Here is a 14,968-nt window from a genome sequence, read left to right as displayed (position 1 = left end):
GGGATAGTGTGCGGGCAGGTGTATTTTTATATAGGGTGAAGTGGAATGAGAAATGTCATACAAAATGTCTGAAAGGGGTGTATTTATGTAAATGTCCACATTGCCTCAATATATTTGTGTCAAAAAATCAAATATCATTTTGACTGATGGTTTTCAAACCTTATTGGGTTCAAGATGACATCACTCTGAAGCTCCATCAACAATTTCACCTTGGTATGTCAAAATATGATTGAATTTGAGTAGTTTAAACTTTGGCTGAATCTAACAACTCTTACCACAGAAGAAACAGCTTACTTTTTATACAGTAACTGAACATGACAATATTCAACACTGAGAATACCTCAATACCTCAATCAATACCTCAGTGACCTGCAAAGTATAAGATTGTAGATTTAAATCCAGCCACAGTCTTTTAGCCTGTCTTAAATTGGAATATCTGTTAAGTTAAACGGGACGACATTATTATGAAATACCATGCGCAATTTCACGCAATTCCACTTTGATATGTCAACCATTTCTTAACCTTTGTCCCAAATCTGACCAAAGCTAATACTTTGTCCTTTCTACTCTCACTTTCTCAACAGTTTGTGTGTAGCAGAGAGGATAGAGAGGCTGCCTTGTAATCTTATGCTCATGAGTTCAAATCCCCATTCAGGCTATTGTAGTTGGCCCAACATGAAGTAGTTTTGCTCTCTTGTTGTCCAACTCTTGACCTTCTACAATGTACATCTTTATAATATTTTGACATTTTGCGGAGGAACCCGCATCGCTGCTTGCAGCTATATTTTAATTTGCTTTGTTATACGCCGGAAAAGGATTTTAAGACTGCAATTCGATGTGCTTTAATTCCCTGATGAATACCTAAGTTAATGTGGAATACTAAAAGTTGACATGCCTGTTTCTTTTTTTTATTACTCTATGTATAGTAATACTTTATTTCTGTTGTAACATACACAACATTTCTGTAAATTAGTAATGTAATTAATTTCAGACTTTGTAGCATAGGCTTTAGTTTAATAGGAACAATAGAAGCAGAACCAATTAGTTAGCTGGTGTTGCGCCCAGTTTTCGCTGGGTGAGGGGATTATCACTAGCGGGGCTAGCTGGAAAATCAATGAATTTTCCTGATCCCCGTGGGGAGGAGAGCCACAACATCATGGCCACCAATAAAACTCAGCAAAGATTGTTCTTTCTCCAGCTTTAACTTTTGGATATTCGGCAGCGTTGCCCCAACGGACCGAATGGCTTCGCTCGCATCTTTCTCCACCGCTATTACTGAACTACAACTCAAACTAGCGCACAACATCAATGTCATCGTCCTCAGACACTACCTTTGTTTGCTGATTGGACCAGTAAAAAGTAAATGTGAAAAATCCGACTAATATGCCGAAATCCCAGAGCTAGTACAGAAGCAAAATGAAAATTGAGCAGAAGTACGAAGGACAGAGCCAGACTTCCGCAACTCGCAGCATTTTCTAAAATATACGACCGTTACGGCGAGATGAAGGGATTAGCATAACTATTATACCATGGTCTGGGTGAATACTCGATTCTGATTGGCTGCAGGGGTGTCCATTATCGGGTGATAACGGACATCTACTACGTCATTGCAGCAAAACTGTCTTTTCACCGTTCTAAATTATTCCGCTGGCAACATCATATGAGCCTGTACAAAATGTCTGAAATAAGTAACCATAACAACAGTGACCGAGTTAAAGCCTCCATTTACAACTTTGAAAATCTTTAACAAGAAGCTAACTTGTAATTTACAACAATGAGTGACTTCAATATTTATTTTAACCTATTTGAAAATGTTACCTTTCTGAATGTACCGTGTCAGTGTCACGTAACCACTCATCTCACATCCCATTTGCTATTCACCTCGCTAGTCAGTTAACGTTAGATTTTGGGCTAATAGGTCAGCCAAAGGAAAGCCGGTGTGGGTTCTATGAGCTGAGCGGACTAGAAATATCAGAGTTGGCTAAGGTTGAAAAACGTTAGATTATTGCAAAACGCCTTAAAACATAAATTAATGTTTGTAAAAAAAATGTTGGCAAGTGACCATGGTATAAGCGGGATAAGGCCTTTTGAGGTGTCCAATATCACCTTATAATGGACTCCGTGGAAGCAACCGTCCAACGGGCAGCAGACATCCTCCGCATTGTCCATTATCAGGTGATATTGGACACATCGTCGGGCATTATCCCTTACATATGTTACAGATATGTTTTACATGCTGGGGTCCTGAGTATTTGACCAAGGTTTAATGGGTTTTACTTTTGAGATTATCGCTGTGGAGATGCTTACTAAGAGAATGCACTTCGTTATATGTTAATAAGGTGTACTTCTAAGCATAGAGCCGACTTTGAATATTACCTCCCTATGCTAGGTATTGAACGTGTTGGTGAGGATTGTCCTGACCTACATGAAGTAGCTGACTGTGAGAGTGTAACAATTCACTATAAATTAGTGAATTAGTGACTAGTAATGTGAAACAAATGGGAAGAAACCATGAATGTAATTTGATTGAAACACATGTAGCATAGCACAAGTTCAGTCAGGCAAGACCACACTCGGGCATCTTCGACAATGTTTCACTACTAACTCCCCACACTACGAAACGCTCTTCTTTCCCTCTTTCCTGTCGTATGGTTCGGTTCGATCATCGCTCTCGTCTATCAATGAACGCTGTTGAAGAATCACATTAACGTGCCTTTAAATAAGATTCTCTCCCCGTGTAGTTTCTCCAGCCTATCAGGTGCGCGACTGTGTGATACGTTGGCTGGTCTTGCAGTTGTTCTTTGTTTTTTGGGGGATTTTTCACGATGTGTGATTCTGAGCCAGATCTTGAGGAAGTCGTCTCGGTTTCTCGCCGTAGTTCTCGGCTTGCTTCCCGTCGGGGATCCGACGGGTCTGCGGCGGCTGCAAGCTCGGGGCGTCTTTCCTGTTCCCGGGTTGGGGCTCTCCCTGCTCCAAGCACTGGCTACAGAGGCGGACGGCGTCTCTTCCAACTAGGTCCTGTCGTCCCCAGCTTCCAGGGTCATCGGTTCTCTGGGTCGGAAGTGTGAAAGGAAGTCGCTTCACCAGGAGCTCCATCCACCGGCGCGTCCGCCGTTGCTCCCCTGCCTGTTCCCGCTTGTTATCCTCCTGGGGAGGCCATGTCCTCTACCGTGCTGGTCCTGGCTTGTTCATTGCAGTCCATCGATGCCCGTCTGCATTCGCTGGAGAGCGCCTGGGTGTTGACCTCCGCTGCTGGGATGGTCCCGCCTGTGGGCGCTCCACCTCCTGCCCCAGCGTCCCTAGTGGCTATCTAAGAGCCGCTTTACACCCTGGCCTCCGCCATGGCAGCACCATTTCCGTGTAGGCCTTACGTCCCTGTCAGTGCTGATATTTCTCTGATATGCTGAGGTCGCATATCTTGCAAGACAGAATATGAATCTAATGCGGCTGATCCTCCCTTCCCCCGGGTGCGACGTCAGCATGGCCGCCAGCAGTCAAATCTGCGCTGTCATTAAAACAGCTGATGCAAGGCTGGCCAGGGATATGTCTATTGGAGAGTTTGTGGTAGCATTCGGCATATTGCGCGAGGATGTGTGCTCCGTCTTACCCCAGAGAAGGAAGGAACTGGACGGGTACCTAGCCCTCATTGGCAATTTTAATCTGCGTTATGGGAAAAATGTCTTCTACCTGTACCACACCCGTTGCAACACGCTGTTGGACTGGTCCGTGCTGGACACTGAGCTCCTTGTCATGCTGGTCAGGGGTTCATGTTGCGCACAGCAAACCTATCTGCAATAATTTCAATGAGGGTGTGTGCGCTTACGGCAATTGCAGTTTTCTTCATGTTTGCAGCGGCTGTCAGGAAGCTCACCCCCGTTCCGTATGCTCGCGCCGGGTCTGTCCTCAGCGAGGGCGTTGTGGTGGCCTGAATTGATGGCTGGCCACCCTTCTACACCAATAAATGTTGATGCACTGGCTTTCAAACTCTCTACTTATCCCGATTCTGTGTTCGTTGACCATCTGTTAACTGGGCTGACTCAGGGGTTCAGGATCGGGGTTTCATTTGTCCTCCTCTCTGGTATTGGGTAACCTCCAGTCGGCGTAGCGAGAGCCAGACGTCGTGTCACGGCTTCTGGCCAGGGAGTGCGACAAACGTTTCGTCATGGGCCCATTTGGCTCGTCTCCCGTTTCCTCTGTTTCGCAGCAGTCCCCTCGGTGTTGCTACGCGGAAGTTCTGGCTTATCCTGGACTTGTCTGCTCCGCGTTCTGGTCCGGTTCCAGGAATAAACAGGCTTATTCCCCTTGAGCCTTTCTCGTTGTACTACGCCTCCGTGGATCACGCCATCAGGCTCATAAAGCTGGCAGGGCCCAGAGCTTGGCTTTCCAAGGCCGTCATCACCAACGCGTTTAAAATCGTCCCTGTGCACCCCTCTCAGTGGCACCTGCTTGGCATGAAATGGGAGGATCGTTTTTATTTCGCCGTGTGCCTTCTGTTCGGGTGTAGGAGCAGCCCCTCTATCTTTAAGCAGGTGTCCGAGGCCCTTTGTTGGATCCTTTTAAATCGGGTTCGAGTCCCTGCGCTGCTTCTAGGGGTGCACTGATCCGATACCAAGATCGGATATCGGCCCCGATCTAGACAAAAAAGCACATCCTACGTCATTCGTCAGCAGCACGTGTGTCACATTGCTGGAAGAGCTTGCAATATCTGCAAACAAAATGTTTCGAGGGGTGGTAGTAGCATGACGAAGTACAACATGACAAATTTAATCAAACACCTCAAAAAGCACCATGCTAAGGAGCACACTGAATTCCTGCAGCTCAACAAAACCAAAGAAGCAGGAGACAATACAGCACAGCAACTAACTTTAACATAAGCATTTCAACGACGCAACCAGTTTCCAAAGGAAAGCTTGAAAGCATTGGCAATAACAAAGAAAGTTTTAGAATTCATTGTTTTAGATGCTCAACCAATGTCAGTTGTTGAAGACGAGGGCTTCTGTCGCCTACTGGAACACTTAGAGCCAAGGTACTCTCTTCCAGCAAGTATTTTTCTGAGACCGCACTGCCAGACCAGTACAAAAAAGTGTGCGAACACATCTCAAAAGAGATTAAAGACGTAAAGGCAATGAGTTTCACTACAGATATATGGAGCTCTGCTGTGTGTCCAATGTCGCTTTTATGTTTAACTGTCCGCTGGTTGGACACGAGCTGTACACCACACAGTGCTATGCTACAAGCGAAGAACTTCCACGGTTCACACACCAGCGATACCATTTCGGCTGCAATGAAGGAGATGCTTGACCAGTTTCACCTTCCTTTGAATAAAGTGCATGTCATACTCAGGGACAATGCAAGTAACATGAAAATGGCCATGGATAACATGGGGGTGAGGAGCTTAGGCGGCTTTGCTCACACATTGCAGCTTGTAGTCAATGAGGGACTACTGTCACAACGGAGTGTGAGCGATGCCATTGCAGTCAATAGACACATTGTGGGACATTTTAAACATTCCCCACTTGCATATTCACGGCTGCAAGATATCCAGCTCCAGATAAAAATGCAACCTAAACGCCTGCAACAAGACGTCAAAACAAGGTGGAATAGTACCTACTTGATGATACAGAGTCTTCTGGAACAGAAGCGAGTCCTCTTTGCTTACATTGCTGACCATGACCTGCCCAGTACATTGACCGCTAACCAGTGGGCTTTGCTAGAAAAAACGAGCATTGTTCTAGGACCATTCGAAGAGCTAACAAGGAAAGTAAGCTCATCGACTGCCTCCACCGCTGACGTCATTCCAGCTGTCACCGTCCTCAAACGCATCCTGGCTAAAGAAGGCGAATCAGTTACTGGAATCAAAACAATGAAAAATACCCTGCTACAAGCTGTCACCAAACGCTTTGACACCGTGGAAGATGAACCCTTATATGCACTTGCCACCCTGCTGGAACCGAGATATAAAGACAGGTAAGATTTTAAACTAATTTCATTAGGTATATAGATCGTTTTACTCTCCACAGTAACACTACTACTGTAATTGATGAGATGCCATGGTGTACGTTTTTTAAACATGTAGGACATAAATTATATAGGCCTACATTCTTTATATAGATTATACAAATGAACATTTGTATATTACTTTAATCAGCCTCAAGTTTTAGTGTTATCAAATTTTTCATATTTAGCCTAAACCATGTTTTATTTCTGTTTCAGTTACTTTACAAGTGCACCATCTGCAAAGCGTGCAAAAGATGCACTGACAGGAGTACTAGAGGAAGACTTGAGGATTAGCACAGGTGGAGCATCAGAGGCTGCAGAGCCACAAGAAAAGGCCCCTCGGGCAGCAGCAGCACCAAGTAAGAGCAGCTTTATGCAAGAGTTTGACCAAATTGTGGAGGAGTGTGAAGATCCCAGTGCAGCAAGCAGCTCGAGCCCTGCAGTCCAACTGCATGGATATCTTGCAGAGAAAACCATCGCTGCCTCAGACAACCCATACCAGTACTGGGGACTCAACAAATACCGATTACCTTGTCTTGCTGCCACTGCCACAAAATACCTCTGTGCCCCCTACACTAGTGTAGAAAGCGAGAGAGTATTCATTCTCTCATTCATTCAATTTTAAAATTGCTTTTTAAAGGCACAGGCAAAGCCTTTCCCCCCAAGGTTGATGACAGACTCCCTTTCACTATTTATTCTGCATGCCATGCTTTCGGTGCTCAGACGTGGTTGTTTCTCCCGCTAAATCGACTGCCTTTTGGATTGTTCATTTTTAATGGCTTTCTATGGGTTTCTTTGGTGCAGGGAATTCACCACTCGGGCAAATGTGTTTAATCCCACCTCAGACGTGTGATTTTCTGATTTAACCTTTCACCCTGAATTCTTCAACCTTCTTCTCAAACATTCTAAAGCAGGAGGCTCTTGCTCCGTAGTCATTGCTCGTACGGGGGGTCCTTTTTCTTCCATGCTTAGATATGTCAAGATTAGGGCCAAATCCCATTACTCCCCCTTACCCCTTTACCCTTAGTTTTGGGCGTTCCCGTGAGAGCTAGTGGTGTCCCAATACTCTTTTTGAGGTAGGGGTAGGGCTAAGACAAAGGGGTATACACCCCTTAAAACCAAGTAAGATTGGGAGCTTACTTGAAACCTAGGGCTATGTGAATACTGCGCGACCGGCAACAATGGCGGCCAGATCATCCAGAGAGTACGATAAATGTAATATTTTTAGCTTGATTAATTGATAAAAAATTCAGACAGTCTTGTTTTGTGGTATACACAGTCCTGTACACATATATTTGCAACCATTTTCGTTTCAACCAATCAAAACGTTTCTAAAAATCGCTCCGGATGTTGTAGGGCTGTCTTGGTTGACACGTGGATATCAGAGACAGTGCCGATATCAGGTTCGATATCAGCTTTGGTGGCAGGGATGAGGTATAGACATTGTTGGAATACTCTGCTGTTCATTTGAGGTTTTATATATAAAAATATTATAAAAGTCATAATTTTTCCAAATTGTATGGGTAGTTTTCACCTGGTCCCTAACACGACACTGCAAAGTAGCATCTTCCGAATGTGAGACGAATGTCGAATATGAAACTAACTTCACCTTGGTTCGAACTTGGACGAACCAGTGCACTGAAATCATCATTTTTTGTTTTGAGCTATAAACTCTCTAAAGCTAAAGATTGATAATACAACCAGAACTTAAACCTAGTCTTTCCATTAGTGAAGAGGCAGACTATAACGCTTTCTTCAACAACAGTATTGCAGTCTGTCTTTTTAAAGGCAAATATTTAATTCAATTGTAGCCTACTGTTGGGTCCGGATTTGAGCATTAGCAAAATTTAAGGTGTCAGAATAAACACAAAACAAACGTCAAAGTCCTAACTGAAGACCAAATTGAAAATTGCCAACTGCTCACTGTTATCCAAGTCACTGAATGAGGAAGTGACGTCCAAACTGAAGACCCGCCTTGACGATCCACTGACAAGAAGAGCGTGGTGACATGTATATTTTAATGCTATAGACTATTGAATAAAGAGTTTTAAAAACCTTGTCAATATGAAATGCAATACAATAAGTGTTCATTAAAATTTGTATTCAAAATAATACAAACTGAATTGCAGATTTCTTTGTCGTTTGCACATTGAATTGCCATTTGACATCTACTTTACCATTTGAATTGCAGATGGCATTGCCACTTAGCACATTGAATTGCCATTTGAAAAATGCATTTCCATTTGAATACAATAAACTTCCATACCATCCCAACAAAAAGCTAGCTATTCGCTGGTGCGTGTGGCCTGTACAGTATTTCCGCTATGTTGATTTTTCCGTGGCGGCTTGCCACGGCTAAATTTCTGCCGCCACGGTATCAGAAATAGGGCTGTACAAAATTTTAGGCCGTCTATCAGCAGCTGTGATTGTTAGAAAGTGTATCGGAGGATAGTACGGACATGTGCTTCACAGCGCAGTTGAGATCGCGTGTGTGCGTCCTTGAGGACTGTAGATACTCGTATAACTTATGATGTCAGTTAATTTAAGCCTGTTATTGTAATAGTCTATAGTTCTTGCTAATTTAAATTAAGTTAACTGGTGATTTTCGTTGTTTGTAGGCTTTTCTTTCCCTGCTCGCGAGATTGCACGTCGATGCGATTGCTGCCCTTGCTCACGTTTGTATTTTGGGTGCATTATAATGCTGAAGTAGTTTTAGTTAATAAATAGTGGCTATATTGTTATTATTAACTACAGAACGCTTAGCCTATCAAGATCAAATGAATCAGACAGCATACATGCTTCCGAGTGGCCCCTTAATCGATAGGCTAAGCTACTGACCATTTACAATAAGTTGGCATGTCAATTATTAATTGGCAGCATTTATGCCATTTAGAACATACTTTATGACTGTAAGGTGTCATTAAGTAGCCTAACTTTATTTCTTTAGGGGAAATAGGACAAACGTATGTGCAATATTACATTTGCTATTAAACTATTAGGCCTACATTAACCTGCTCCGAAATATAGGGTTAGCACTTTGATTCGGCCGGGGTGGGGTGTGTGGTCGGACAGACCTGCCCCCACTGCTAAAAAAATCCTAGAGGAAACACTGCTGTATACATGCATTACCTGAGGAGTGAGTTTAACCGGCTACATAAGCTGTTGAGAGTGGATAAGTGTATAAATGTATGATACTGTATGTGTTCAGGTTGTGCCTCATATGGCATGAAGTCACGTGTGACTGTTGACATCACTGTCTTATAAGAGGGATGTTCACCCTCTTTTCTCTCTCTACCTGAGTCACGGAGAGCAGTATGTTGTGCAAGATTCTGCTATAAACAATGTAATGATTAATGGCTAAAGAGACAAACGTCTGATCATCTCTTTATGAATTATTATTCCGCTGTGCAAGTAGGCAGAAAGTATAAGCCTACCTGTTAACATAAGCAACAAAGTTCTGAAACCATGGCGCTGTGTTATAAATAATTACAGATTTGTGAGTCCTGAAAGTGGGCAGATGAAAATTGTGCATACTATTCATAATGGGCACAGCAGGTAATGTTAAGTGCACTGTAGCCGTTAAATAAAGTAAGTTCCATACCTGTCGGCCATTGGCCCAAAGACTAAAGCACCAACCAGAAGGCCAGCCATGTAGATGGACTGTGATGCCTCATTTAGACCTCTGTTATCACACACCAGGTTAAACTGAGAAGAAGGTGGGATGAAGATTGAGAAAATAAGAGACAGTTTTAAAATCTTCGTTGTTTAGCTTGATGTCTTAGATGTCTTGCTTGGTGACACAATGAAGCATAACATAGTAACTGACAAGTAAACAAGATAAGCAGACACACTCTCACATCAGATTAGATCAGAATAATGTATTTGAAGTTTATGTCAACTTTGTATAAACAAGGAACTAGGGAACAGAGAAAATGCTTCCATCTCCAGTTATACATACTGTTGCTTATTTGATGACACAGGTTTCTATCAAGGTAGTGATATGACAAATAAATAAGGAACATGGGTTAGGTTGTTGCCAAATCAAATGGTACCAGATATTATTGAAGTGTTTGAAGCATTACAATTCAACATCGACATTGGATGCCAAAGTTCTTATAATTCATCATACAAAAATAGACTATTCCTAAATTACAGGCGGTTTAAATGACATCAATATTTCAGTCAACATTCCTACCTCTGTCACCAGACTGGTGGTGTCTTGAGGAACTTCATAATCCCACCCATTAGTGCACTTCGTGGTACTATTTATCCCGTTGGTTTTGATCGACTCAATATCCCAATCAACTTCTGTGAACATTTTACAAGATTCGTACTCTCCATCCTTGTTCAAAGGTAGTGTGAGATTTTTTTGTTGTTCGTTGGTCAAGTTAGGGCCATTGGTATGGATCCAGTCCGTATTACAGTGATGTGAGAAATTAAGACTTGTGAACACCTGGCCAAACATGTGAAAGGCAGTAAAAATGTTTGGGATGCATATTGCTATAAGCAATCGCTTCTGAAATGCGCCAAACTCTCCGACCGCTTTGAGTACTTGCCCGAAGCCGCTCATTCTAGGAAACTGTAATCTGAAGACGAATCGAGTTGGATATGACGTCCACGAGGTAGGTTTTCATAGCTATTAAACAGACGGTCAATGTACAAACTGGACGGGCAATGTACAAATTAAATTAATATTTAAGCTATTGGCTAAACTGTGCACACAGATTGCTAGCGGTGAAACGCCATAGCTTCCAACTACTAGAGCTTGTTAGTGGGAAAGTAGCCTATATAAACCGGTATTTAAAGCCCCTGTAAAGTGAGAACTAAAAATGTGTTCCGAGTTTGTCACACCACAAAAAAATGTCTTGCCTAACCACAAGTGGGGATTTCTTTACAGTTTTTTCACAATTGATTACAAACGTAACGGATTTCTCAAAATTGCACACACAAAACTGAAAACCTCACACCCAAAATGGTAAACCTGACACTCCCTTTGCAAGATGACTCTTTGCCATCAAATTTTAGCCTGACGTTGTCATACTCATAATTCTAGTCAGAATATGAGTCTGAGAACTCTCCGTTGGGCTTTGACTACGGGGCGTGTTTCACACGAGCATGGAAAACAAATGCCTCTTCGCTCAATTGGATAGACCTACAACCAATCAGAGCAACGTAATATGTTCTTTGTTCAAAACGAATTCAATTTAAGCGCTCTTTTGTGACGTGGGTGATTACGTTACTGTTGATCATCTGTCCATCATCGTATAAAGCCCGCCCTGGCAATTTCATTTGTACCCCAGATTCTGGTTTTCTGTAGTTGTTTCCCAATACGAGGCCCTCCAGACCCAACTTCCCGACCACATTTTTTTGTGGGCGGGGAGAAGTTGGTCTGGCAGCCAGGCTAATCAAATCTCTTACCTGTTCACAAAATGTAACTCATGTTCTCATTTGGTACACACAGCAATATTTTGTAAGGATACACACATACCATTCATAACAGTACACACAAGCATTTGCTGCATACTACCAAGCATTCACAGCACACTGTAGTGCAAAATTGAAAACACAATTCTCGAAATGGAACACACCATATGAATGACAATGACTCTGGAAAATGAGCCATTTCTCCTTTTGTAAAATGTCTCAGTGTAGGTAGGCCTATTTTTTTCCATAGTCAAACATAAAACAGCACACATATGCAGCAAAAAAAGTTTTATTTCTGAACTATACAATACTGTCAACGGGCCTGCTCAACCCATTGCAGTACACAAAGTGATGTTCCCACCACGCTTGCCAGGGACCTCAACAATGGCGCGCTGGCCAATGACATTTCTCCCCCGGTGCTGCCTCCTTCACCAGGTTGAATCCAACCTCATCAATGAATATGTATTTATATAGCTCATTAGCTGTGTCATGCTCCTGGATTCTGCTGAAACAGACAGCATGAAAATGCAAGTTATAGTATTACAGTTTTTCACAAATGTTAACACCCAACAAGCAAAACTTTGGCACAATTTTCACAACCTTAACGTCATGTACCAATTGCTCGACCCAATTTATCACTACTTTAAACTCCCTTATCTGCATTAGACTTTCCTTGTTTACACACTGATGTCAATAACACATCACCTTTTTGTCAAAACACTACACACAATGTTCAGTTGTAGCACACAGTTCTCAAGTAAAGTCTCAAAGCATCAACCTATAATACACAACTATTCAAATCTGTAAACACTCAGGTCTGGTGAGCAATTTGCGATCAAGACTGCAGCATAAAAAGGGCCTTGAGCCTCTGTTTTGTTTGGTGAACAATGGAGAACTTAGAACATATCAACAACCAGAGAAGGAGAGGGGTAAGAGTGAGAGGAGGAAGAGGAGGACAAGGAAGAGGACAAGGAAGAGGACACGAAAGAGGACACGGAAGAGGATGACAAGCAGGAGGAGGAAGAGGAGGACGACAAGAAGAAGGAGGTGGAGGAGAAAGAAGAAGGAGAACGGTGATCTCTAATGATATTCGGGCCACCGTGGTTGACCATGTGCTCAACCATGGTTTGAGCATGAGGGAGGCTGGCCAGAGGGTCCAACCAAATCTCAGCCGCTTCACAGTTGCTGCCATCATTAGAACAGGTATGAATTATATTTGCCTTGTGTACTGAAATATTGCATATCAATAGAATAGTGTGCTCACAGTATTTGTATTTTGCAGGACTGAAAGAGAACCACACCGTGGAGGAATAACATGCACTTTCACAGCCGAACAGGAGACTGACATTGTGAGAATGGTCCGTGAAAACAACACTATCACGCTCGAACAGATACAAACCAGGATCCTGGCTGACCATGCCACATTCAAAAACATCCAGACCATCAGCCTCTCTACACTGGACCGTGTTCTCCGCGGGAATGCAATGCGGATGAAACAAGTGTACAGGGTCCTATTCGACCGGAACACAGACCACATCAAGGAGTTACGGCAAGAGTTTGTGCTTGTAAGTCCCATACATTCAGCACTGACATGTATGTATTGCACCTGTAATCCAATATCGTTCCTTTTCTACAGTGTCTCACTGTACCCCACTGTGTTGACCCATCTGTGTCCATACTATACAGTAACTTGCATTATCATGCTTTTTTTGCCGCATGTGTGTTGTCCTATGTTTGACTATGAAAAAATTGTGAAATTGAAATGGCTCATTCTCCAGAGTCATTGTCATTCATATGGTGTGTTCCATTTCTAGAATTGTGTTTTTAAATTTTGCACTACTGTGTGCCGCAAATGCTTATTGTGTGTACTTTTATGAATGGTATGTGTGTGATCAAGGCTGTAGTATAATATTGAGTTGAGCTAAAACTTAGTCTCTTGGGTAGAGCTGAAGGGTCAGCAGTTAGATAAACAAGCGAAGCAGGTTCATGCTGGGGGACGCAAGCGTTCTCTCATCAGACACTTTTTGCTCCTATGAGCTCCACATGCACGCAGCAGTCTCATACATCGTCTCATCTGGCATGTGGTTGTGTTGGGGAATGCGTCGCTGCTCTCTGCCCGGATGTCGAGACGATGTCTCAGGAGACGGTGTCTCAGTTGGGTGCGGCAGGGAGCCGCTGCGAGCACAACCATACGCCAAATCAAATATTACAATAATGTATTGTAACGTGTAATAAAGTATCAAGTAACATAACATTACTGAGTCCTCCTTCCTGAATCAGTTTAAACTGGTCAAAGAGTAGCGTTGTATCTTTGCATTAGCATATTTAAGGTGGCTAGCACTGCGGAGGCAGCCTCGTCTGGCAGCCTCGGTGCACGAAGACTCAGTCGAACAAAGACAGGGAGTCTACCTGCGGGAGTCCACCGAGGATGGCCGACGAGGCGGATCACCTTTTCTGATAAGTATCAACCTATTCATATTTACATTATATTCTACCTAGAATTTATTCATAGCGAGCATGTGTTTCCTTAGCATTCTTGTTCATTACACTACCCGTAGACGTAGATATGTCACAAAGTATATACGGTCAACTTCTAACCTTTACTACCTATCCAGATCTTCTCCACCTGCCCTCTCTCTTTCTTTAGTGCTCTGGAACTGCTAGTCTGCTGTTAGGCAGACTTCATCCCGGCGTTTGCATCCCATGCTTCTCTTCATGCCCTTGCGCTGACAGAGACGTGGATCCGCCCAGAGAACACTGCAACTCCAGCTGCTCTCTCCGTCAACGACTCCTTCACTCACTCACCCCGCTCAACCGGGCGGGGTGGTGGGACAGGTTTGCTTCTTTCCCCACGTATTAAATACGCATCCACACCACTCTCTGTTACTGCCAAATCATTTGAACATCATTATGTGATGCTAACTGATCCTATCAAAGCATGCTTAATTGTTCTTTATCGCCCACCAGGACCGCTAGCTGACTTTGTGGAGGAGCTGGACATGCTCCTCAGCATCCTCCCGGATGATGGAACCCCCCTGATAGTCCTTGGGGACTTCAACATTCACCTCCAAGGAACGCAGGCTGTCGACTTCTTGTCTCTCCTGACCTCCTTTGACCTGACGCTGCTGAGCACACCGGTGACCCACAAGGCAGGCAAACAGCTAGACCTCATCCTGACACGTAACTGTATCACTGACTTAACCTCTGTAATCCCACTGCACATTTCTGATCACTCCAATCCAATTTTCTGTCTCTCCGTCCAACTCCTCCTACCTCCCCTCGTAACTTTCCGGCGCAACCTCCGCTCCCTATCCCCCTCCCATTTCTCCTCTATTGTAACATCCTCCCTCCCTCCCATTGACGAGTTCTCGTCCCACCCCACTAACACTGCCACTGACACCCTGTTAACCACTTTAACTGCGTCACTTGACTCTCTGTCCCCTGTCAACCAGGCCTGCGCGATCTTCTCCCTCCTGCCCGTGGCTTACGGATGTTATTCGTGAAGAACGGTCCACCCTTCGAGCAGCTGAGAGGAGATGGCGCAAGT

The 14,968-nt window shown here is 43.6% G+C and overlaps 1 protein-coding gene across 1 annotated transcript in view; it reads right to left on the bottom strand.

The window, feature by feature from the left end:
- The window catches only part of slc22a13b (solute carrier family 22 member 13b), a 95,718-nt gene extending 84,381 nt beyond the window's left edge, over positions 1-11,337 (bottom strand). The window contains exons 1-2 of the mRNA XM_084702967.1: positions 10,193-11,337; positions 9,599-9,702 (exon numbers count right to left, since the gene is read on the bottom strand). Of these exons, the coding sequence (XP_084559093.1) occupies positions 9,599-9,702; positions 10,193-10,567 (479 nt within the window). The 5' untranslated portion in view covers positions 10,568-11,337. The remainder of the gene's footprint in view (positions 1-9,598; positions 9,703-10,192) is intronic.
- Between the last annotated feature and the right edge of the window lie 3,631 nt (positions 11,338-14,968).

Source organism: Hypomesus nipponensis, chromosome 8 (assembly GCF_054491055.1).
Source record: "Hypomesus nipponensis isolate SF chromosome 8, ASM5449105v1, whole genome shotgun sequence".
Taxonomy (NCBI): domain Eukaryota; kingdom Metazoa; phylum Chordata; class Actinopteri; order Osmeriformes; family Osmeridae; genus Hypomesus; species Hypomesus nipponensis.
Note: the sequence above shows the minus strand (reverse complement) of the source record. Positions and strands in the feature narration are given on the sequence as shown.